The sequence below is a fragment of the Phascolarctos cinereus genome, unplaced genomic scaffold (genome assembly GCF_003287225.1).
Source record: "Phascolarctos cinereus isolate Bilbo 61053 unplaced genomic scaffold, phaCin_HiC Scaffold_726;HRSCAF=1367, whole genome shotgun sequence".
Taxonomy (NCBI): domain Eukaryota; kingdom Metazoa; phylum Chordata; class Mammalia; order Diprotodontia; family Phascolarctidae; genus Phascolarctos; species Phascolarctos cinereus.
In genome coordinates, this window is record NW_027556098.1 from 46,538,409 (window position 1) to 46,562,333 (window position 23,925).

At 37.6% G+C, this 23,925-nt stretch overlaps 1 protein-coding gene across 1 annotated transcript; it reads right to left on the minus strand.

Moving 5' to 3' along the window:
• Window positions 1-903: 903 nt before the first annotated feature.
• ADAMTS1 (ADAM metallopeptidase with thrombospondin type 1 motif 1) lies at window positions 904-11,885 on the minus strand. Its single transcript, XM_020995953.2, has 9 exons — window positions 10,754-11,885; window positions 8,325-8,671; window positions 7,850-7,982; window positions 6,802-6,969; window positions 5,329-5,615; window positions 4,851-5,037; window positions 4,591-4,766; window positions 3,465-3,640; window positions 904-3,126 (listed from the first exon to the last, which is right to left on the minus strand). Exons 1-9 carry the CDS (start codon window positions 11,400-11,402, stop codon window positions 2,427-2,429), a joined length of 2,823 nt encoding a protein of 940 aa, XP_020851612.1. The 5' UTR covers window positions 11,403-11,885; the 3' UTR covers window positions 904-2,426.
• Between the last annotated feature and the right edge of the window lie 12,040 nt (window positions 11,886-23,925).

The following is a 23,925-nucleotide window of genomic DNA, read 5'->3' on the forward strand; positions in this document are numbered from 1 at the left end:
TTAAATGTAAAGATGAATTAGAATTTAGTGTTATTCTGAAATAAGTACATTGTATGGAAATATTTGAAAAGACTACTACTTCTACAAATTAATAGAGAAAAAAATGAAGTTGGACTGTCACTGGCTAATCACATAATCAGTTATACCTTCTCTACTGGGTAACACAAGTAACAATCTAGACCAACCTCTTCTATTCATAGATGAGGAAACTGATCAGATAAGTTGGGGTACTTGTCCAAGGTCACACAAGTGAGCTACCGAAGCTAGAATTTGAATTTTGTTCCTCTGACTCCAACCCCACTATTCTTTCCCCTATGCTACTACCTTATAACTCTCTTTAAAAGATGTTTGAGTCCTTTCAAAGGTACCATTTTGGTACACTCAATCCATAATTTACTAAAGGGTAGCTAGGTGGCACAGTGGACAAAGTGCGAGGCCTGTAGTCAGAAAGATCTGAATTCAAGTGTGACTGACCTCAGACACTTACTAGCAATGTGATCCTAGGCAAGTCATTTAACCCTGTTTACCTCAGTTCCTCATTTGTAAAATGAACTGGGGAAGGAAATGGCAAACCACTCCAGTATCTTTGCCAAGAAAACCACAAATGGGGTCAGGAAGGGCTGGATGGGACTGAAAAACTACTGACCAACAGTAAGCTAAGAAAGAACTGAAGAGCTGGTACAATTTTACCAAGTATGTTATTCTCAAATAATAACTGACATAATGAATTGATGACAGTTAAATGGTTAACTGAATATGTGAGGTTTATTTTTCTACTTGATTGCTTGAATGGTCTTTTATCTCACAGATGATTTTATATATGTATAATAATGGTGATGCATTTGAAATACACAATTCAAAAAGCATAAAGGACTTGGCACAATTAAAAATGTCTCAGTCAAGTATTTATAGGGTATTTTATTAGATGCAGCACTAAAATACAGGAAGTATTGTGTGAAAGTGAAAGAGAACACTGTTTACAACCAAATACAACTATTTTAAGTGAAGCCACAGGTTATATTCTTTCATAGTTAGTCGATAAAAAAGGGTCAATCCAATATTTAGCTACATAGGAATCTAATTTCTTTAAAAAAAATTAAGAAAGCAATTATTAGTCTTTAAGTATAGTATGTATTTCCAATTTTCTTTCTCAGAATAATTTTATATTCCAACAAAATAAACGAGTTTTCAAATTCTTATTTTTATTATATTTAGTAATATATACTATATAAATACTCTTGTTATATGACCTTTTAAAAAAGTGATAACTTAGATCAAATTAGGTAAGTATAAAAATAAATATGTTCATTATATGCATTTATAACAAACTGTAGTCCTTCCTAGAAGGAACAGAATTATTAAATACTTATAAAGTACATATAAATTACAGAAACATGTTTCACAATGTACATATGGAAAAACCATATTCTCTTTCATGTGACTGTTTGCATACTGCTATGGATGGCCCTGCTATCCTTTAGCTGTGTCCTCAGCATGATACAAGTGAGACTAATACTCTTTAAAATGCACTTGATCAGTTTCTAAAATGATCATACTCATGCTCTGGCATTAACTCTTCTTATGCCATTGTACTCCGTTGCTAAAGAGGTAACTTTTAATCCACATCATCATTGCAAGACTACATAAGGGTTTGAGAGAATATACTCAATTCCCTGGTCACCAAAAAATGGTAACCCAGTCAATAGTTTCATCTTAATTAACTCCTGAGCCAGTAGGAAAATACCCTTATTCCAATATTGAAGACTGTATTTTTACTGACTACAGTCATGATTTCTAAATTAAAATGAACTACAGAAATAAAATAATAGTACAAAGTTACAAGTAAACTCAGATGTTTTGTTTACTTCACAATATAAGACAATTCCTTATGCTAGCTAGACCATTCTGAATTTTACTCTTGATTTTTTAAAAAGGGCATTACTCATAAAACGATGCTCTGAAACCAGAGAAGCCATGAACAATGAGTGCTAACTGAAGCATCTGACATTAACAACAACAAAGCAACTATTTCCACTATCCCTCTCTTCTTATTCTTGGTTATATTGTAAGATGTCTTTCTTCCCAATAGCAATCTTCCTCCAGATTCAAAGACCTTTATTAGTATCATAATAAAAACTGAGAAAAGTGAGAAATATTTGTTTAATTCACTTTGGCCAGGCTTCTGCGTTCAACTTGTAACAGACTCTAAGAGTTGGTGAGTCTCATTTATTATCCCATCAAATTTGTTTTTGGCAGTATATTCCTATGATGTAACACCATAAACATCTATTTGTACTGGCCCACCTTGAAGACATTCCTTATGAATTACATGCAAGATACATCAGATACCTCTGGCCCTCTTACCTTCAGTGCATTGACACTCCTAAACTGATTTTCCCTAAACTTTTCCCTAAACTGATTACTATTTAATTGCAGTTTGTGATAGTACAAAGTTCTATATAATTTCTTGGTTTCTTTAGAGGATCACAACTTTCTTGAGGCAACAGGCCACCATCATGGGACAGACATTTCAGGGTTCTTTTTTTGTAACCCTTTCCACATGTCTTAGAACATGGAGACCAGTCACCTAGTTGCCATTGAGGACATGGCACATTGGCACAAGGTCGAGTATTTTCTGGTTTAAGTTCTTTAGCACACTCTGAAGCAAGCTGCCCATTAATGTCTCTGCATTCTACAGATCTTCTTTGCCAACCCTGTCCGCATGACTTGGAACATTCACCCCATTCTTCAATCACCCATTCAGAGAAAATAGGTATAGCATTGAAAGACTCCTTCTTTTTCTTCACAAAATAAGTGTATTTGATTTTAGGTCGAAGGAAATTGCCCACAGTAAGAACCTGTATAGTTAAGGGTTCTTTAAGAGGACTAAAACTGCGAATTCTTTCCATAGCTGCAGAAGAGCCACTGTATCTCAAGAAACTACCTTTGTGATTAATGTCTTGCTCCAATGTGGAGAGTGTAAAATCACCATTAAGGATATAGGTACCATCAGCAGCTTTGATGGCAAGGAAGCTTCCATTATTTTTGGAACCCCTCTGATTCCGTTGCTTCACTTCAATATTAGTTGCTCCAGCTGGAATAGTGACAATATCATAATAGCCAGGTCTACGGGAAAAAAAAGTACAGATCTTGAGTCTTTATATGACCATATTATTTAGTTCACTAACAGGCACCCCTTGATGACTAGTTTTCATGGGGCTTGGAAAAATCATTGAAAATATAGAAAGGCATTTTTAAAAATTAACTGATGGTTAATTGGAAAGAACATTGACAGAGGATCTGGGTTCAAATTCCACCTTTTATACCTATTCCTCACTTAATTTTCTAGGTTTTGGTTTCCTGATATATGAAACAAAGAATTTAGACCTCTAAGGTGCTTTCTAGCCCTCTATGATTCAAATCTACTATTTGGAAAGGAATAGAATACATGTTTACACACTTACTTTGCATGGGTAATTGAGCCAGAGACTTTCCTGCAGGTAGATCCATTGCCTCCACAGATACCACATTTGTCAAACTTCTTTTTGGAATCTATTAAGCGATCACAACCAGCTTTTACACATTGTCCTTGCACACAAACAGAGGTAGAATCTGGGCTACATGGAGTACCATCCACAACCTTGAACAAAATATAAGGATAGCAAAGCATTTATTAAAAAACAAAACAAAACAGTCTTCCATTGTTACCACACACACACAGGACAAAAAGCATGCTATGTTAATGAGAAAGTTTCCCCTATTAGCATCTCTAATTTGCAAATGTTTTCACTGCCTTCAGTGCTAAAGAACTTAATGAGGAAAGCAGATGACAGGACTGTAATTTTTAACTATATCAAATTAAATTTCTACTTTGAAGGCAAAAATGTAATTTCTTTCTTGGTAGTAACAGTTCCGAATGAGGCCATGATATAAGTAGAGAAGTTTTAATTAGTCCACAATGTGTCCTAAAAATAAGGATATTCAAATGCTTGTGCTTTTATCCTACTCGATGAACTGAAGGTATTGTTCTTGGTCTTAGTGAAAAAAACTGAAGACTATCAACAAAAGGTTTTAAAAATAAGTGGCATCAGTGGAAAACTATTCACCAGAGGCCATACAATATATAATCAAATTGCAATAATTTAAGCCTTAGGCACTATTCTAAGGTGTAATCTAAAACAAAATTTTGTCCAACTTGTCTTTGATGTATATAATTCATTGAACTCGATTGTACAAATAACAAATGAATAAATTAAACATTGGTCAAAATTGAATAAAACATAAAACCGAAAAGCAGTCAGCTGCAATTCCATTCTGCCTCCATCACCTACTATCTGGACTAATCATTTCACCTCTTTGGGCCTCAGTTTCCTCAGGTGTAAAATAAGGGAGATTTGACTAAATGGCCTTTGTGGTCTTTTCTACCTTTAAATCTATGATCTTGTGATTCACGGAGAAGAAAAAGACACACTGACTTCAAAGTAAATTTATATTGATCAACTAAAGAAAAGTATTATGGCATAGTTGTATGAAATGCTAGTAGAAGGGTTTTTAAAAAAAAATACAAAAAAGAGACTGAAATTAAACTACCTTCGGTTGCAGAACAAAGAAATAACCAATGCTTTTAGCTTGACAAATGAGTTTACATCTGTCCTTTGGTGACACTCCAGCATATTTAGGGATCCATTCTACAACAGGTCCATTTCCAAAGGGAGCTTTAGAAAAGTCATTATGGGCTTCACATTGTTCTTCTCTGAAGGTTTTTCCTGCAAACAGAATTAACAAATATTAGATTGCCATCTTTTAATATCTCTTTTCACTTCAATCATTTTAAGTTTGTGGCTACTCACCACCCTTATATGGACATTCCTCAATATTACATGACCTGTATCTCACTCTTTTGCCTTCACAGTATTTTCCTCCATTTCTAGGAACTGGGTTGTCACATTCCCTAATTGTATATTGTATTCCTCCACCACAGGTCCTAGAACAGTCTCCCCAGGGTCCCCATGGTCCCCAGCTTCCATGAATAGGAGTCTAAAAGGGAAAACAAATGAATCTATTTATTTAGTACATGTAACATTCAATTATGGAAAGAAAACCACCAAAGGGACATTCTGGAATAAATCTAACAAAGACTGCTAACCTCTTAGCATTACCATACCTTGAATTCAACTTCCTCAATTCTAGACCCTATTCTCCATGTGCCAAGTGCTCAGATCATCTTTTAACTTAATTTTCAAGATGTTTAATACCAATTTGGTGTTTTAAATAGTACTTTGTAGATGATGGGGCATGCTATTACAATAGTTCAGCAGTAATACTCACAAAGAAATACTTGTTGTCGGTCTTGTTCACACACTTGCCATTGATACACCATTTTCCTTCTCCACAACTAGTGCCATCTGCCCAAGGGAAGTGTTTGGTTTGGCACACAAGTATCCCATCAGAAGTGCCAGTACACCACAAAGTCATACATGTGCTTGCTGCATCTGGGCAGTGTTTGGAGTCATCCCCAAAAGTAAACTGGCACTGCCGGTTGGCGTCATACAAGGTCCCTGGGAGATCAGAGGGAAGCTGAAGGGGCTTGGAGGGCTTGTCCATTAAACATTCACCTGTAAATCAAAAGAATTGATAAATCGCATCTAGTAATAACAACCATTTACTGAAATTGTTGTAAGAGGTGGGTTCTCAGCATTTTTTCATTTAACAAAATAATGCATATAGTATAATTAGAGAGCATAATGAACTTGTTTATCAGTGGACCTAGGTTCAAGTCCTTATTATCACTTAATAGCTATGTGATGTCATAGAAAACCCTTAACTTCCTTGAACCACAATTTTCTCACCTACAAAATGGGATGATAATAAAACTTTCACTCCTTTTGCCATAGGGTTGTGAAAATAAATGAGATAATGCAAATAAAATGCTTTGTAAATCTTAAAACAATGCTGCATTTGAGCTATTATGATCATTATGATGCATATAAAAAGCTTTGAAAACTATAAAAGTATCATACAAATGTCACTTAGGATAAAAACTGACCCTGTGATTTTATCAACATAGGCAACTCCTGAGTGAGGAAACTTGAAAACCTCTACCAATGAAGGTCAGCACCTTTTCTACAACTTATAATCAGAGAGTTGCCTAGAGATTAAGTGACTTGCCCCTGGTCACATGGCCAGTATGTTAATCTAGTTCTTCTTGGTTTCCAGTCTAGCTGTGCATAGAGCATACCATGATGCCTCTCTTAAAACAATAGCTGAATTTTAGGAACTATGAGATAATGAAGCATATAAAAGTGTTTTGAAAATTATAAGGCATTATATGAATGTTACTAGTAAGTTATTATTTCACTGAGCTATATCATGACAAAGTAGGTAGAACACTAGACTTGAAGTTAGGAAAACCTGGATAACCATAGACAAGTTACTCTCTGAGAGGCAACTCTCTAAGACCTACTCACTAAATTAGACATGGGTTCTGACTTTTGTTGATGGAAAAAATGACCACAATTTGAAAAACACAGATCCATAACACTGATGTATTATTCTGCCAAAAGGTATTTCATGAATTAAATTATTTGCAACTACTTTTCAGTTAAAAATTATAATTATTCTGACTATTTTGGGGCCTGCTCAGGTACAAAATCATATGTGAAAATAGGATAAAATATCAGAAAGATGAAAAATTGCATTAAAGAGAAAAATAAATCAAATTTTAAAACCCCCTAAAATATTAACTCTTTAACCAAAAGTTTAGAAGGGCACATTAGAATATAGTACTGAATCAGAACTTACCATGACCATTATCCAAAAATGATGTAACCATGTAAGCACTACAAGGAGACCAAGGCTGGCTTCTATCCAGATTAGAAAGCATTGAGGTCATAATGTGGGAATCCCAGTTTATACCATTGATACTGGCACATTGCTTTGCATCATCATGTGGCATGTTAAAAACGTGACCTGAGAAACAACCCCAGATTTACCATTTAGTGTTCATATTTTGCGATATCTATCTAACATAGACACGTGTAATCCCAACTTCATTGATGTGTTCCACAGAGACTACAGAGGACTGCTACTTAATATTTAAGAGAGACTGGAATCTGGTAAAGCTGAAATTTAACTGTCATTCTTTGAGGAATTGTTCTTTGTGAAAAGACTGAGAGTTTCACTCATTATGGAGAGTTCCCTATCTCATGGTTGAAGAGAGACTGTGAATTACAGAAAGAGAATGATGAGGATTCCTTTCCTGAGAAAACTATTTTAACTCTTATCTTGAGAAGAGGCTTTATAAAGAAAATTTCTGAGAGTGGTTGGATGCAATCCTGAAAGAGCTGAATCGTGGTAGGTAAAGGAAAGAAGAAATAAATAGGCATTTATTAAGTGCTTGCTGTATACTAGCCACTGTGATAAGCAAACACAGTATCTCTGCCTTTAAGGAACTTAGGGTGCATGATTGTGAAATCCAGAAAGTCAGGAACAAGGCCAGAAATGAAGGTTACCCCAAGCACCTTCACAGAATGGAGGAGAGATAGAGAAAGGAGGGGAGAGGAAAGAAACACAGAGTTCAATAGAATTCCTAAATTCCTAAACTTCAAAGAATACTTTTAAGTGGCTGTATTTGATAATGCAAAATAATTTCATATATCAATGATTCCTATACTCTTATTTAAGAATCTAATAAAAATGGGCTTTTTTGATACTTTGAAGGTACCTTCAATTGTATGCTACTAATTTTAATGGCAAGTTTTATTATCTACCAATATTCTCAAATTTGTGTGTTTGTCTATCAGTTGAAGTAAGTGAATTGGACCTAAACCTTGCTCTAAATTTTACTTACCTAATTCATGGGCCATTGTGAAAGCAGCTTGTAAACCATCATCTTCTATAACGGAACAACTTCGGTTTGGATCACACACTGTTCCAACATCAGCCATTCCAAGGGTATCACATGTCTGGGCACCACAAAGGTTCTAGGAAGAAGAAAGCAATTTTATTATTAATTCTGAACAGAGAATTAACCTTGGAAAATATTTAGTAGGCTGGTTTTACTTATGTATTGCAGCACAGACATTCATTGATATTTAAATAGCAAATCTTTCCTTGGCAGCTGGGAGATAAAGTATACGTATTTCCAATTTTTTAAAAATAGAATTATACGATACAGTACGTTTATCTGATTTAATATTTTGAAAAATTCTAAAGTAGAACATAGCAGGGGCGGGTTAAAAAAGAAAATAAGTATGTCTTTTTTAAATTTTTATTTCAAGTTAACATAGTTCTTCACTTTCTCCTCCCTCCCTCTGCCTCCTCACCTGTCTGGTGAAAAGAACTGCTGTGTCATAATGTTCTGCATCTCTGTCACTGGGTGGATTGTGCTGTTTTTGCCAGCTGCAGAAATTTCTTAGAGTAAGGGCAGCATTGGAGGTGACTTCAGGCCCCTTCTGTTCCTCATAGATGACTAAAATCTTCACCACCACCAGGCTAATTGAATTTCTAATACTGGGATGTTTGTATAACTTGGATGCAACAGAGAACAGAGTCAGGAGGTAGTGCTTCAGACCACTGCCATGGTACTCTGCCATGGTCTGATCTGCTACAAGCATGGTTTCCACATAGCGAGGGCTAGACACAAACCTTTTTTTTCTTGTGTTTCCAGTTCCTGTATTAAAATAAGAAAGATAATTTGTCCATAACATTAGCCCAGAAGTCACGTTGTAAGAGTACATCTATTGTAATCACTCAAATCAATTAAACAAAACAAAATATATACCTCAAATAACAAAAATTCTTCATATTTGTCTTCCATTGGAAGTATTTTTAGTTTTTATTTTTGTTTTTAAAAAATAACAAGTGCTTCTGAGTGAAAATAGTACTTTTCTGTGTAAAGGCTCTACAAAATAGGACAGTACTAACAAAATCCTACCTAATAAGTCACCTTTGCTACTACTAATTGTCCTCATGATTAACCCTTAGCCAACAGAATTGTTCTGAGTCACTCTTTCATAGGATAGGAATTAATTCTTGAATGAGATCATCGAACTTCATGTGGAAGGCAGAGTACTAGATTTTTTAGGCTTTTTACAAAGGCCGACACTGGGTGAATCTACAGACTGAATAGCTCCCCTTCAGCTGATGGGGACTATAATTTGTGACATTTTTGCCAAAGGCAACATATGAAATCACTCTACTTTGTAGGCTGTTTTTTTAAAAAAACATATTAGAGAAACAAATGTCTGACATGCAAAATTTCTAGTTAGAAAATCAACTTCAGATCACTTTCCTGCCTCAGGAGAAGTCTTAAATGTGGCTAGTTTTGGTGGCCAGTTTTGCCACAAAGCTTCTGAGGTCTCCATCAAGGAGATCTCCAGCCTCTCTCTTTTCATCTCTCTATTCCAGTCTCTACTTTTTTGAAAGAAAAAGCAGCAGTGAGGCAAACATACAAGAGAATGTGGTTAAAGCCATTGATAAAACTCAGTAACAATCCTTTTTAATTAGAGCTCCCTCCAATGTCTCCCTAAGTCTGATACTCTCTTGGTGAAACTGAGGCTCTATCTAAAGGAATGAAAAACAGTGCATGAGGAAACCACAATAAAACAAAAGTACACCAGCAAGAACGGAAACTGGAGAAAAATTGGGGATGGAAAAATCCATAATAAAAGGAAATACATGGAGCATATCAGTCAAGAAAAAAGAAAGGACAGTTGACAGAAAAGTTGACAAGAAAGGAGTTTAGGTCAAAAATTGGCAACAAAAAAGTGGAAAAAAGAAAGGGGGATAAAACAAGCTACAGAAGAGAAATGGCTGTTGTAGGGTTACAATAGTGAAAAATAGTAGAAGGAAAGAAGACAGAACTTGATTCAATGCTCAAAGGGGAGACTTGCCTCAGGTAAGAAGGTGTAATACACTCCCTAATGCGAATATTAAATGTAGAAATTAGGAAACAAAAAATAAGGCTGCGGTAGCACAGTGGGCAACCATTCCTAGAAGAGAAAATGGGAGTGGGGGGAAGTGGCATACCCCCTCACTACCATCAAAACAAATTTCCTCACCCTTCCCTTTAAGATTCACAAATGTATGTATGTGTGTATATATATACATATGTGTGTGTGTGTGTGTATGTATGTATAAAGAGAAGAGACAGAGAGAGACAGGGAAAGAGATAGGAAGAGTTTCTTAGGAGGCAAAGGAAAACGACAAAAGTGCAGCAGAGACAAAACTAAACATGGCAAGAAGCAAAAAGGCACTGGGCAAAGAAAGAAGGGAAGGAAAAAGTCGTGGGGATGGGGGTGGGGAGAGAAATCCCCGCCCTTCCTTCCTGCCACACTACTAAAGCAGGAAGGAGTTCAGGTTATGAAACTGTCTCTAATCCCCTTCGCCTCACTTTTCATCCCGTGGGTCCCCCAGGCATTGGCGTCCCAAGATTATGACATTTTCCTCCCAGTACACGTTTGTGGGTTTCTCAGGGGCAAGAAGACGCTAATCTTCATTAAGCATTTAGTAAATGGAATGGACTTCATTTCTACCAATATTGGTCGCAGATCTGTGTCCGTGAATCTGTGCTGAGGCCTATGAAACATTCCTATTAAACATGTTGCACATGCACATATATAGGCATGTGTGCACACAGTACATGTCTCATGGGGCATCTTCCACAATGAGTGGAAGCAAAGTTACATAGGGGAAGTCAGGGAACAGGGAAGGAGAAAAAAAAAAGTTCGGCGCTCCCGGGTCCTCTGCCTACCTGTTAGAGGTCCCGGGCGCTGCTTCCACTCCTCCATCTGCCGCCTTTGCTCCTGCACCGGCTCAGCCTCTTTTTGTTGGAAGTTCTGGTCAATCACTCCGCACTTGGCGCCGCTGTGGCTCTTCAGCCTCCGGCGGAGGAGGTGAGGTTGAGGCTCTTGCTGCGCCTCCTTGGAGGGGGAGAAGCGGATCTCGTTGGTGGCAGGCGGCTGGATGAAATACTCTTCTCCCTGCAGGTAAAACGCCCCACGGATGCCAGCACAGAGGCTGAGAGCCGCAGCTGAATAGGGGTCCCCGTTGACGGTGCCAGAGTAGAAACAAAGCGACAGTTCGTTCGTGGGGATGAATGAGCGCTGCTCCTCCTCAAGTTTGCTCCCCAAGTACTGGAGGGTGAAGCCCTGGCCGAGGAAGCTGCTGTCGGGGTGGAGCTCCAAGCTTAGGCGCTTCCCGAAGGCATCCAAGCGGTAGAGCTTTTTGCCTGGTTCTGGAGAGTCCACCTGGACTGGGAGCACTAGTTCCTCGTCCTCTTCCACGGGCAGACAGTGTACGCCTGGCATAATTAGGAAAACCATTGCCACTACTACCAGAGAAGCTTCCATCAAAATTGGCAGGGACCTCTCCTTTTCCAACGGCCACGCTACTGCCCCCATTCTCTGTCAGCTCAAGTGTTAAAGCTATAGTTTCAATCAGGGAGCCTGAAAACCTTTCTTTATTTTTTAAACTATTACTTTTGGTAGTAACATTTGCAGTAATCTAAAGTTTACAGCAGGAAAAAAAAGTTTGCGTTAACTAGAAACTGAGAATAAGGAGCTGGTACACTGCTTGGCGTTTTGCTTTCTCTGATGGCTGCTGAAAAGTGTTCTGCAAATGGTGATGGTGGAAGAAATGTCTACGGCTCTTTTTCGGTGGGATTCTCCAGGCAGAAGGACGAGAGAGGGCAGGAACTGGTTAATCTCCCGTACTCCCTTAAGCTTCTTCTGGTACTCAGCGTCCTGTCTGCTGCTGCCTCGTGTTATAGTTTTTTCTTTGGGATAAGGGAATGCTGAAGCAAGAAAGGCAAATCCCTTGCTTTGGCCTTGCTTGGCTCAGTCTCCTTGAGGCTTTGCAGTGGGAGTGCAGAAACCTGGCAGCCCGGTCTCTATTTTATAATGTTTTGTCCCCAGAGCCCCCACCCCTCCTTACGGGAGCACCGCCCCCCCCTTTTTTTTAATGTGCCTGTGAGCTAAGTTCGTACGTAACTCCTCTCTTGCAGCCCCAGCAGCCTCAGGCTGAGCAGGCTGAGGACTGGGGGAATAACGGTGGGGGTAGGGGTGCAAGACTGAACCTGGCTCTGGGCCATTCCTTCGTTAGTCACCAGCTGAAGGGGCGTTGTTGTGGATGATTTTTGTCTTAGTAGCTGCTCTGGTGGCAGAAAGTTCTCCTGCTATCGACACCCTTCCCCCCTACTTCACAAAAGCCCGGCAACTGTCGCTCCATCCAACAAACTCCAGCCTCCTGAAATTCTGTAGCACAAAAAGGGGGGTGGTGTAATGTGTAGGGGGAGGGGTAGTCTAGAAGTATTTACAACTACCTCTTCCTGGGAGATTCCTTCTTTTGAGCCCATCTTGGCCTCGGGATGAATCAACCACCCCGATTCAAATGTTTCCTATTGTCAGTTTGCGGCAATCCCCATCCCCACCCCCATTCCTTGTTCTTTCAACCCACTCTCAACTTGTCCAGTGGTGGAAGCTTACTGGGCGCTTGCTTCCAAAAGAATCTATGTACTCGCTCGCCTGAGCTATTACCCTGACTCGGATTGCAATCCTTTTTCTAGGTCTGGGCTAATCTCCCTTTAGTGAAAGAATGGAATTGCTCCTCTTCCATTTGAGAAGCGGTGTCCCGCCCAATCTTCTTCCTCTCTCAAAATTAACTCCAGGCACTCCTCCGGTTGTCCTCCGGCTCCTGACCACACCCATATCAAATCCAAGACTTCCTTTAGACTGCTAGTAACTGGTGGGAACCATATTATCCAACCTAGGGATTACTGGAATAAGGACGTGTATGCAAAGAAATCAGAGAAGTTCTGACAACCTTCCCCACCCTTTTCCTCAAGGAAGGGAAATGGCTGTAGCGGTGGCTTTGAAATGAAGGTGCTAACCGACACAGAAAGTTCTTACCGAGAGAACAGAGTTTAGGGATTTTTCTATCCAAAGAAGGAGGGGCTTGTGACAGGAAAGGAAGGAAAATTTTCACAATCTTTTCGAAGTCTGAGCTGCCCCAAGGGGGGAAAAAAATAGAAATGTCTCCATTTGCCCAAATCCCTATTCGAACCCTTTTCCATTTAATCTGATTATCCATATAGAATTTAAGCTATGTTTTCTAGTTTTCTTTCAGGGAGGAATCAGTCCTCTCCTCCCCAACCCCTAACACAAACACGGGCTTTCCAGTGTTCTTTATCGCTGTACTTCCTTTTCCCCATAACTGTCCATGGAAAAGCTTCCCAGTATGACTTTCAGGCTTTGAGGCATTTCCTCTCCTCCTAGGACTTGCTCTCAAAATGGTGCTTTATCAGTCCTTTGACTCCCACTGTTGTTCATCTTTCGTTCTGGAAGAGGACCAATGATTTTAGGAAATTAAGAAAGGAGAAATGTCCTGGGTTGTTGGAATTTACCCCTCTCCCCATTTGCAGACACTTCGTCTCTACAAAATGTAGATAAAAGTTCACAAGTTGACAATTAAAAATATGCTAAAGGCAATGAAATGGGGGAAAAAGCCATTGTGTTTAATATCAATTTTTGGTTCAATTTGTGACTCATACAGTTTCAGTTATCCATTGTCTCAATTTTTTAATTCATTATTTTGCCAAGGCACTGTTGCCTTCACTCAGTCTCAGTCTCAACTGCCCAAACTTTTCTTTATTATTCTATCTCTTTTTAAAGGGTAGATGTGTATTTTGCTCATGTCTGTATAGATGCTCATGGGGAGGTATCAGTAGGTATCTAGAGACTCATACATTCACCTCCCCTTTCTGTAAGGAAGCCTGATTCCGGCCATGAGGGGAAGGAGGAGGTTGGTACTAGAGGCTGGCCACTCCACTCTTTAGAGGTAGGATATGTGGCTAGAATTATATCTATCTGCCACCTCCCCCCACCCCAGTCTAGAGGAAATAATATTTAGATTCAATCTGAGATTCTGATCGCTGTCCCTTAATTGGGAAGGACTGTGCCAAGCTATGTATCCAAGGCTTGACTCTTTCCCCACCAAATTCCAGTTCCACACAGAATAATGAATAGCAGATAAACTCATTTATACAAGCTGATATCAAACATAAATCAGAGAAAGTATAGAGGAAAAGGTATAGAGATGAGAATATATCAGACAATACACAGAGTGAGATATCTCAGCTTAACCAGAGAAAGTCCCAGCTCTCACTGAAGGGAAATCTTCCAAAATCTATAGTATAGTAAACTGGGGATAGGGATATGATTGAAGTGTTAAATCCTCTATATATTGGCTTTTTCAAAGGTGGAAGCCAGAAAATTAGGATTACTCTTCTCCCAAAATCTTGCCAACTCTATTCATGCAGTCACGAAGTCTTATTCAAATGGGCTTTGAGCCATGAGTTATTTTTTTTCATATAATAGGGGCCCAACCTTGGAGCTCTGTAAATACTCTCTGCCTGGTTCCAGTGGAAGCCACTATATGGCAGCTAGACAAGATACTGTTGATGGCCACAGGTGTCTGAGGAGCTTGTACTGTGTGAGGATGAAAAATCTTTCAATCCACTGCTAATATGACAGAACTGATTGTTCAGAGGTTGCTGAGCCAGAAATCATTGGGTATACATAAGGGGAGACTTATTCCCTCCTGAGACCTCCATTCTGGGAAAGATCACCCACCTTTATCCCCCTCCCAGATGTGCTTCCCATTTTCCATGTTTCAATATCATGACTTCAAGAAGGTACTTTCATTTCTTCCTCCCCTCACTCCCAAACTACTTTTTGGTTTTAAGTTTCCTTTTGTGTGTTTGCTTTCCCCATTAGATATAAGCTGGCTATCTGGACCATCCTCTCCAAAATCCTGGCTCAAAGGTCACAATGGCTCAAACTCCCAGATTCTCAGATACCTGAAAGGAGAAAGAAAAACAGAACAAAAACAAACAGCCCATTTCTCAGAGCCAGGGTAAAAAAAGATGGGGAAGGACAAGTGACCTTGGACAAGTTACTTTACCTTCATAGGTTCTGATTTTCTCCTCTAAAAAATGAAGACTGAAGGGAGTTTTGGACCTGGAACTGGGACCATAAATTTGTATATTTGTGATTATGCCTTCTGAAATAAATATTTCTATGAAAAAGTTTTTTAAAAAGTCAGAGGTAGCATTTGAACCCAGGCCCTGTGACTCTAAAACAGTTGCTCTTTTCACTATGCTCTGCTGTCTGCTGACTTTAATAAGATATAACTAACTTTAAGACATGTTTAAACAAATCCCATTCTATTATTGCTTGGTTTATTCTTTCTTGTGGGAAGCAGCTTTTTGCTTCCCACATCAAAGGCTCCTTATAACATCTATTTTAACAAATATTATGGCACGTAATTTATTTTTCCATATGTATGCCTAGAATATTTTTTGAAAATACAACATGTAACTGCCCTTTCTTGGAACTTTTATAGCACCTTGTACAGTATATATCACTTTTTTCATATTGGATTTTTGTGGCTGGGTTTTATCCTCCTACTAAATTCCTTAAAGTTAGGAACCCTGAATACATTTTCTTTGGTTCTTATTGTCAGTCAGGCAATACATATTTATGAAGAGCCTAGACATTGCTAGTTTATTGAATGAACATATTTTTACGTGAATTTTGAAGTTTATCTTTACAACCCATTTTATGAGAGAGAGCAAAGTACACATTTTAAAGGCAAGAGTAAATATGAGATATTATTATTTGTAATGGGGAGACAGTAGCTAATGGGGGCCCAGTCCTTGGGGTTGTCTGCCTGTTGCAAATCCAAGTGGAGGCTATTGATCTACTTTCAAGTAACCAGGGGAAGTGTGGGGGGGGTAGTGGGGAGAGGTAGCTCTCCACTTCAGAGCATGTGCAAATATTCTGTGACTGTTTCTCCTCATCTTAAATCTAGTAAAGGCAAGATTTTTAACTGGCTGCTGAGTTGAACCTTACAGTACATACAAAAGGCTTATGCCAGAAATGAACCTGGTAGAAGGAAATTTTGTAGTAACCACTTTAAGTCTGAACCCAGTCTTTCCAATGTAGGAGGGAAAGAGTGCCTTAGTATAGGTAGGGAAAGGTATGTGTGCTTGTACTTGTCTTTGCTAAATACTCTCAGTAAATATCCTTTTAGAAAAGCTAATTGACGATAATTGGTTATGAATGCTATTGAGTTACCAGCTGGTCAAAATGATGTTGGGGCACCAGATGATATTGTGGAGATGATAACTGGCCAACTGATATCAGAGGCAATACACAAGATTGGGACTCGTAAGAAACAGTAGAAAGATACAGTGACAGTTCCTCAATGCCTAGAACCCTGGTGGAAGATGGACCAGTAGCCTTGCTCTTACAACCTAACCTACCAGTGGAGGTGGGGTTGGGGAATGAGACCTAGAGCCTCTCAAAGTGTGTTAACAGAATGTTTACTGAGCCAGTCTCTAACCTGAGAATGATGAAACAGCAAGCCAGAGACAAAGTACTAGCATCAGGTAATTAATTTATTTCATCGTGAGGAACAGATTTGCAAATATGGAATTCTACTGATCAGAATCACACCTTGTTGAAGTGAAGACAGAGATTTTATACCTAAACCATAATGGGAAGGGAGGGGGGAAGGGGGATTATAGACAATAGTTTCCCACAACCAGCCTACAAATCCCACTATCACTAAGGTACAGGTGTCCTGAAGTTCTGTGGGAACAGCATTGTTCAAGTCTTTGGGGGTTGTTACTTGGTGGGTCACAGGACCAGAGTTCTGTGACCTGAACAGGTTCTACAATCTTTGATCTGTTTCACTTCAGGTACACAGGCAGTGATTGTGAGCCTTGTCAAAGTTTGATTGATTGAAAATTTCAAGCTGTACTGTGAGCTCTCACAAGAAAGGCAATTCTGAAAAACTAAATTATTAGTGTATTCATTATGCATATCATATTGATTAATATGAAAACCATATTAATGATTTCACATCTGCAATGTGTTATTAACTAATTCTTTTTTTTTTGGCTAGGCAATAGGGCTAAGTGACTTGCCCAGGGTCACACAGGTCAAATGTCTGAGGCTGGATTTGAACTCAAGTCTTTCTGTTTCCAGGGCTGGTGCTCTATCCACTGAGTCATCTAGCTGCCCCAGTAATTCTTATCTTGTAAAAATGACCTGTATTAGTTTCAGATTTAAAATAATTTTTTGTCTCTATTTACAGAATAGTTTCAAATGAAAACATATTCAGGCATTTTAAAATGAGGATAAAAGATTAAATTGTTAATTATTAATTATATATGCATATATGTCATGTTTATATCTATTTAAATTTACTTATTTGTGGAAACTACATAATAAAGTTCAATAAGTCTTTGTTGAATGAATATAATGATGCACATTAGCAGTAAACATGTTTAGGCTTAGTGTGATTTTCAGAAAATATAGATAAATATTCAGCTCTATAAACAATTTAATGTTGCTTATTTTTACTTGATTTTCATAGCATAGGTCATAACATTTAGAAATGGGAAAGTTGTATATTATTAATTTCCCCTATAAGATACATGACAAATAAACGACATTTTTATCCTTGCTCATGAATGACGATTATTAGTGGCTTCTATGACCCCTTCTCCCAAAAGAGGCTCATGCAAAGCCTGGACTCATTCTGGGTGGCCAAATTCCAAAAGAGACTTCTTGTGGAATTCTGGGGGAAATATCCTAAGTAAAGCCTAGACATGGTCCATCTCTAAGGTCACCCCAAAGTGGATTAACAGAATCTAGGTGGTAAAGTGGGTAGAATTCTTGGTTTTGAGTCAGGAAGACCTCAGCTCAAATCCTATTTCAGATACTTTAGGGGAAAAGCTTTTGGGATGTTTAGAACAGAATTGTTTATGATTTAGCCCAGGATGTGTAATATATGATGACTCTAGACTTTCTGGTTCTAACAGTCAACATGCCTTGCCTCTGTATAAAGACTGCTGCAAGGAATGCAAGTAATTACCTGCTGATAATACATCTCAAGTAACTTTTTCTTATTTAGAAACTACCATCAGCTATTATGTCCTTGTTCCTTTGACTGAACTCTATACAATGTAAAACTTATACAGGTTAAGGGAGATTTGGCCACCTTTTTTTTGGCTCTCTCCTCTGCTAAATGACTTAAATTTCTTTCTAAAAACTCTTTTAGGTTTGGGTTTTTTCACCAACAACTTGGTGTCAGAAAGGGGATACCTCATGGTCAACCAGAGACACCAAGAGGCTTTCTCAGATCACGGACCTTGAATAAGTTTTTGTGATCTCAGGATCATACTGGGTAGGCCCAACCTATATGGAATTAATTGTTACAATGAGAACCTGGTGAGTACCCCCCAAGTTCTGGTCAAACTCAGTCAAGATTGCTGCTGGCCCCAGACTCAGTTTTAGGACTGAGCACTCTGGGTTTGCAGAAAGCTAAGGAGCTGTATTTGGCCTTAGCCCTGTGTAAAATAAATTACTCAGGTGAGTTAGAACTAGCCTGACTGCCCTGATGCACAAATTACTAGTTCTCTTGGACTGATCTCCTGACAGCTCTTGAGGCAGCACTACAGTCAATTAAAATTCAGCTAGTTCTTTCTCTTTTTTTCTTTTTCTTCCTGTATTTCTCCCCTCAGTCCTCTGATAATTTTTAGAGATAAACAGACAGTAAGGTTGGAAAGACTAGGATTTCCACTGCAGAAGTTCTCCAGTATGCACAAGATGATATTTACTTTGGAGATTTTGAAGAGAAATACCCAGAGTCATAAAAATTGTTGTAAAAAAAAATCACAGAAAAAGAGAACTTAGAATGGTAGGGAAGATTAAATTTCATACCTAGAACAACAGCTATCTATATTATAACTCTAATGCTAAATTCTTTCCTAATAAGCAGGGACTTATTCCCACTGACCTTTTGATCAGACTTTCAGTGGGAGATAAGGTTTTAGAATAGGCAGGAAAAACTGCAAGATCCTACCTCTATCTTCTCAACCTTGGGTATGTTGAGGTTTCAGAAATAAAGACAGACAAGAAAAAAAGGAAAGCTTTTTCCTGGTTTGTAGAAATTCTTGGCATTATAAGTTAGAGACAAATTTGTTATTGAAATGTAATATTGTAATGACAAATTTCTAAATGATGGTTTTAATGTTTTTGTTAGTGCTGAAATATCTTAGTAGATTTGGAGGGGGGGAGATTTGTAGCCCCTAGTACTAAGATTTTGTGCAAATAGAACTTGAGTTACTTTTCTTTTTTTCTTATCACTCTTTCCCCAAGAGGGCGATAGATTCATTGTTTTAATAGAAGGTAATTTTACCGCATCGAGGATATCTTAAAGCAAGAGAAAAAATGATTTGCAATTTACAGTCTTTTGGCCTTATCAGATGAAAATTTATTATCAGGATGATGATTTACCTTACCACTGTAATTTCTTCTGCAAATGATTCATCAGAATTTAATTGTTTTGGTAAATTAGAAGCAAAGTCACAAAAAAAAAAGAAATTGAAATAGACTGCATCTGTAGCTCTCAAGAACTTGAAAAGTAAAAGTTTTTGAAACTAATTGGTTCTGTATTAGAAAATTTGCACAGGAGAGGTTCAATGGAAAGTCTACTGGAAGAGAAAAGAGAGTTTTACGTAAATAGAGATAAGAGGAGAATGGGTGAAAAGTTAAAGAAAGTTGGAGTCCATTTGCCCTGACAGTGTGAATAGAAGGTTGGAAAGTAAAAGATTTGGAGTAGTGGAAATAGAGGTTTAAGGATAGTGTCGTTGTTGTTGTTGTTTTAATCTTATTGAGATAAAGAAAAAAGATATGAGAAACTTTCTGTGCCTGTAAATTTGTGGACAGCTGGAGAAATACTTGTTAGCAATTTAAGATAGACAATATTCTATCAAGTTACAATGTTTACCAAATGGAAATTATAGAAATAAATTATTAGGAATAGGAATTGGTAGGAATCACTTGACTATAACACTCAAATCCTGTCCATGAAAATCCATTAGAAGTGTGTTCCAATTTTTACATCCTCATGAGCCCCAAAAGATAGGGATGAAAATGTGAGACTTTCATCATAATCTTTGGAACTGAGTTAACTGAAATCAGTGGGCTCTATAATTTGGAGTCTTGGCAACTAATGACTCTTGGGAAAATTGAGATTCTGAATGATACCATTTGTGATTGTAAATCCAGATTTAATTTCATTGAATTTGTCCTAAAATGAAATTATTATGTGGTCTGATTTAAAGTGAAATGTGTTCTTCTGTTAGGCTAACTGTGGTATTTGCCACACGTGCACACACATTCACGTATATATACATATTCATACACAAACACATACACATATATGTATATATATATGCATATATATGTATACAGATATGTATATGTGTGTATGTATACATATATACATATACAAACACACACTATATATGTATATATGCATGTGTGTATATATATGTGTATATATATATGTGTGTGTGTGTGTGTGTGTGTATGTGTATGTATGTGTGTATGGGGAGAGAGAGAGGTGTCAGACCTTAATGCAAAAGACACTTGATATTTGACATTATCAATATACTTAGAAACTGCATGAATAGGAATTAAAAGTATAATTATTGCTTCAAAATTACTGTATACTGTTTTTTTAATGTGATTAGTATAGATAGAATATCAAACTGATATTTAGATGAATATCTTAGAATAGATGAAGTTAGATTGTTTGATCACTGCTTATGAAAATTATGAAAGTATATCTAGAATAGAATGGATTGAAGTTGCCTCTTTGAGCCAACTTAATATCAGAATGTAATTGTTTTCTTAATTTCTAATGATTGATTTATGCTTCAGGGAGGTATAGGACAAATATGTGATAAGTTCTTAAAATCAGATTGAGAATTTTAAATGTAAAACTGCATTAACAATTGTAAAAAAAATTTAAATCATTTTTTTTCCATTTTGACACTTCTGTCTCTTGATAGACAGAAGAGCTCATTGTACCAGTCAGGCCTTCATGAGTTATTTTTAAAGATTTTTCCTTCAGCCTACAGATAGCTTATACATATCAGGTAGAGTTCAGATAAGAAAGAGCAAATGGTATGTAAAAACAGGAATTCTCTGAACTTTCAGGAGGTTCCTAATTTGATGTTGTTCTTATAGCTCTGTTGTTAATAAGGTTAACTCCATAATATTTGAACTGGTTTTCACCAAAAGAACTAGTTAGTGGAAGAACAAATTTAAGAGGCTGTGTTAGGCCTTACTAAATTGCATTGTCTCATTACTAGCAGGTTTTAGTGGCATTACCTAGGAAACCTCTGAAAGTAATTTGGAGTCAGAGAAGTTACCTCCCTCATCTCCCCCATCCCAGAACTGCTCTAGGAATGAGGCCCATTCCAGAATTTCCAAGGGAAAATATTTCTAAGGATAAGACAGCTACATGTGACAGCTAAGATTCAAAATGAAATATACTGAGTAAATGTGCGTTTAAATTAAGTTAGTAGGAATAAGCTAGATCAAGGAGACCGTATGTAATTTAATATTGAGGATGATTGTTGTACTTACTCATGCTTTGATTTTTCCTGCAGCTTATATTGCCTATAGAGTTGTTTGTCCAAATTACTTTCATTAATTTTATTGTTTAAGGATCAGGGTAATTTCTCCTGCAACTTTTGGTTAACCAAAACAAGACTTTTGTTAATATTAACCTTACCTGACCAAGTTCTGACTTAGGGAATAATAGTGTTAAATGAAGACTGTTTGATATTCCCCAGGTAGAAGTCAAAGGGAGTTTGAACTCGCCAAAGGGATTTAGTTATTTGTTAGCTCCCCTAGCTAACTGTGTAAGAGAGCATATCCCTGACATGGTGTTTTCTTGCTTAATGTGGTGACATTTAAATCTTCCCTTTCAGTCAGTCCATCGTGTACCCTCTAAATGTAACATAATCTGCAATCTGACTTAGTTTATCTATAAAGTTTGCTTAACAATGTTAGTTTCCTTAGGGGATTATGAGATTATAAATAATTATAAATTTTATTAATAATAAAATATTCAATTTTTATGAATATGTCTTTTTAAAAAACTTTTTTTGTGATACTCATGGCCATATGCATTCTTCTCTGCTGTTCCTTTCAATGCCTGGGCAATCTCTCATATTCTATACTGCACTTGTTTTATGTTACAAGTCCAAGCCTCCTTACTTACAGCCCCTGGTGCTTACTCAGTTTGATCCCTTGGACTATGAGACACTGGGAAAAAATTGTCACCAATTTGTGCCCTATCCTTCTTTAAAGGAATTCTATCAAGCTCTAGATAAGAAGAGGAGGGTGCCTCCGCTGACTCAGGTTATTTTAACAAATTTCCTTTTAAATCTTAACTTAATTCTCTAATTAGGTAGTGGTCCTTCCACTAGTATGAGAATATTGGGCTTTAGAAGCCCAAAAAGGGGAAAATTGTGTATGTAGGAAGAAACTTTATTGGAATGTTTGGACTGTCCCTGCAAGGTGAAAGACTGAACTGGTTTAGACCAGACTTGTTTATGACAACCCAGGATTTGTGAGACATGCAGAACATGATGACCTCAGGGACCTTCCAGGTCTAACAATGAACATGCCTTGCTTCTGCATAAAGATTGCTTCAAGGAATGCAAGGAATTACTAGCTAATATATATCTCAAGCAATGTATGTGCCTTATTTGGAAACTGCCTACGTGTTGGCCAATGAGCTATTGTGTCCTTGTTCCTTTGTTTGAACTCTATATAATGTAAACCTTACAGGCTCAGGGGAAGTTAGCCACTTTTTTCAGCTCTCCCCTCTGCTGAACAACTTAATAAACTTCTTTCTAAAAACTTTTTTAGGTTTGGGTTTGTTCTCAACTAACAACACTTACAAGCTGTGTGACTCTGGACAAATTACTTAATCTCTGTCTGCCTCAGTTTTTTTTCTATAAAATGAGGATGCTAATAGCATCTACCTTTCAGTGTCATGACAATAAAATGAGATATTTGCAAAGCACTTTGAAAATCTTAAAGTACTATATAAATGATTATTATTTAAAGGTACTCACTATACCAATTAGTAAACATCAAGCATAGGACAGCTATTTATTGTTCCCACTACAAAAGAAATGCTTAAAACACAAAAGACTCATAAGTTTGAATTGATATATATGTATGTATATGTATATATACTTTAACAATACCTAAAACCCAGATCAATCCATTGCTTCTATTTCAGACTTATTGGTAGTGCTGAACAGATAATTCACATTCACTTCACATCTGTATTTTCTCAGCAACTCAGAAAATCCTATCTCTGGCCAGACAGGCATTGCTTGGACTTTTTTTAATCCTTTCAGCTGTGGCAGCCTCCTGACAGTGGTCATTTTCTCCTCTGAGAAGAGTCTAACTGTTACAGGAACTACTTATCAATGAGCAACCAGTCTCTACTCAGGAACTTTCGACTTCTTGAACTCACAAGGTAGCCACCAAGACTGGTTTGCTATTAGGTGACCCATGCTCAGGGGGACAAAAAACACATACAGAGTAGATGAGGTTGTCAAGGACTTGAGGTCTAGTCACAGGCTTCACGAGGCAAACACAAATTTGTTGCTATTTTGTCACGAGAGAATCAGGAAATGTTTCTTGAAGGATCTGGCACTTGAGGGAGAGTTAGGGATTTCAAGAGACAGAGGAAAGAGCATTCCAAAGCTGGAAGGACAGCCTTTGGAAAGACACTGATATAGGAAGTAGAATGTCAACTAGGAGAATCCAAGAAAGGATTCAAGTGAGGTAGGAAGTGAGGTAGGAAGTGAGCCATGTTTGAGCAATGTCATCCCTCCCTGCCAAAAAAGAAAAAACAGAACACAAGAAGACTCAAAATCTCATGTAAGGTGAAGAAAGAGTGTTATCAACAGTGTTAAATTATGAAGAGGGGTCAAGAAGGATGAGGACTGAGAAAAGACATAGGATTTAGTAATAA

What these genes read in the sequence shown, in the direction of transcription:
- ADAMTS1 (XM_020995953.2), bottom strand. Translation starts at nt 11,402, where the DNA reads ATGGGGGCAGTAGCGTGGCCGTTGGAAAAGGAGAGGTCCCTGCCAATT. An exon ending in CACAATGGCCCATGAATTAG is followed by an intron (nt 6,970 to 7,849) that starts GTAAGTAAAATT and finishes GTTGTTTCTCAG; the next exon opens with GTCACGTTTTTAACATGCCA. An exon ending in CCGACAACAAGTATTTCTTT is followed by an intron (nt 5,038 to 5,328) that starts GTGAGTATTACT and finishes TTTCCCTTTTAG; the next exon opens with ACTCCTATTCATGGAAGCTG.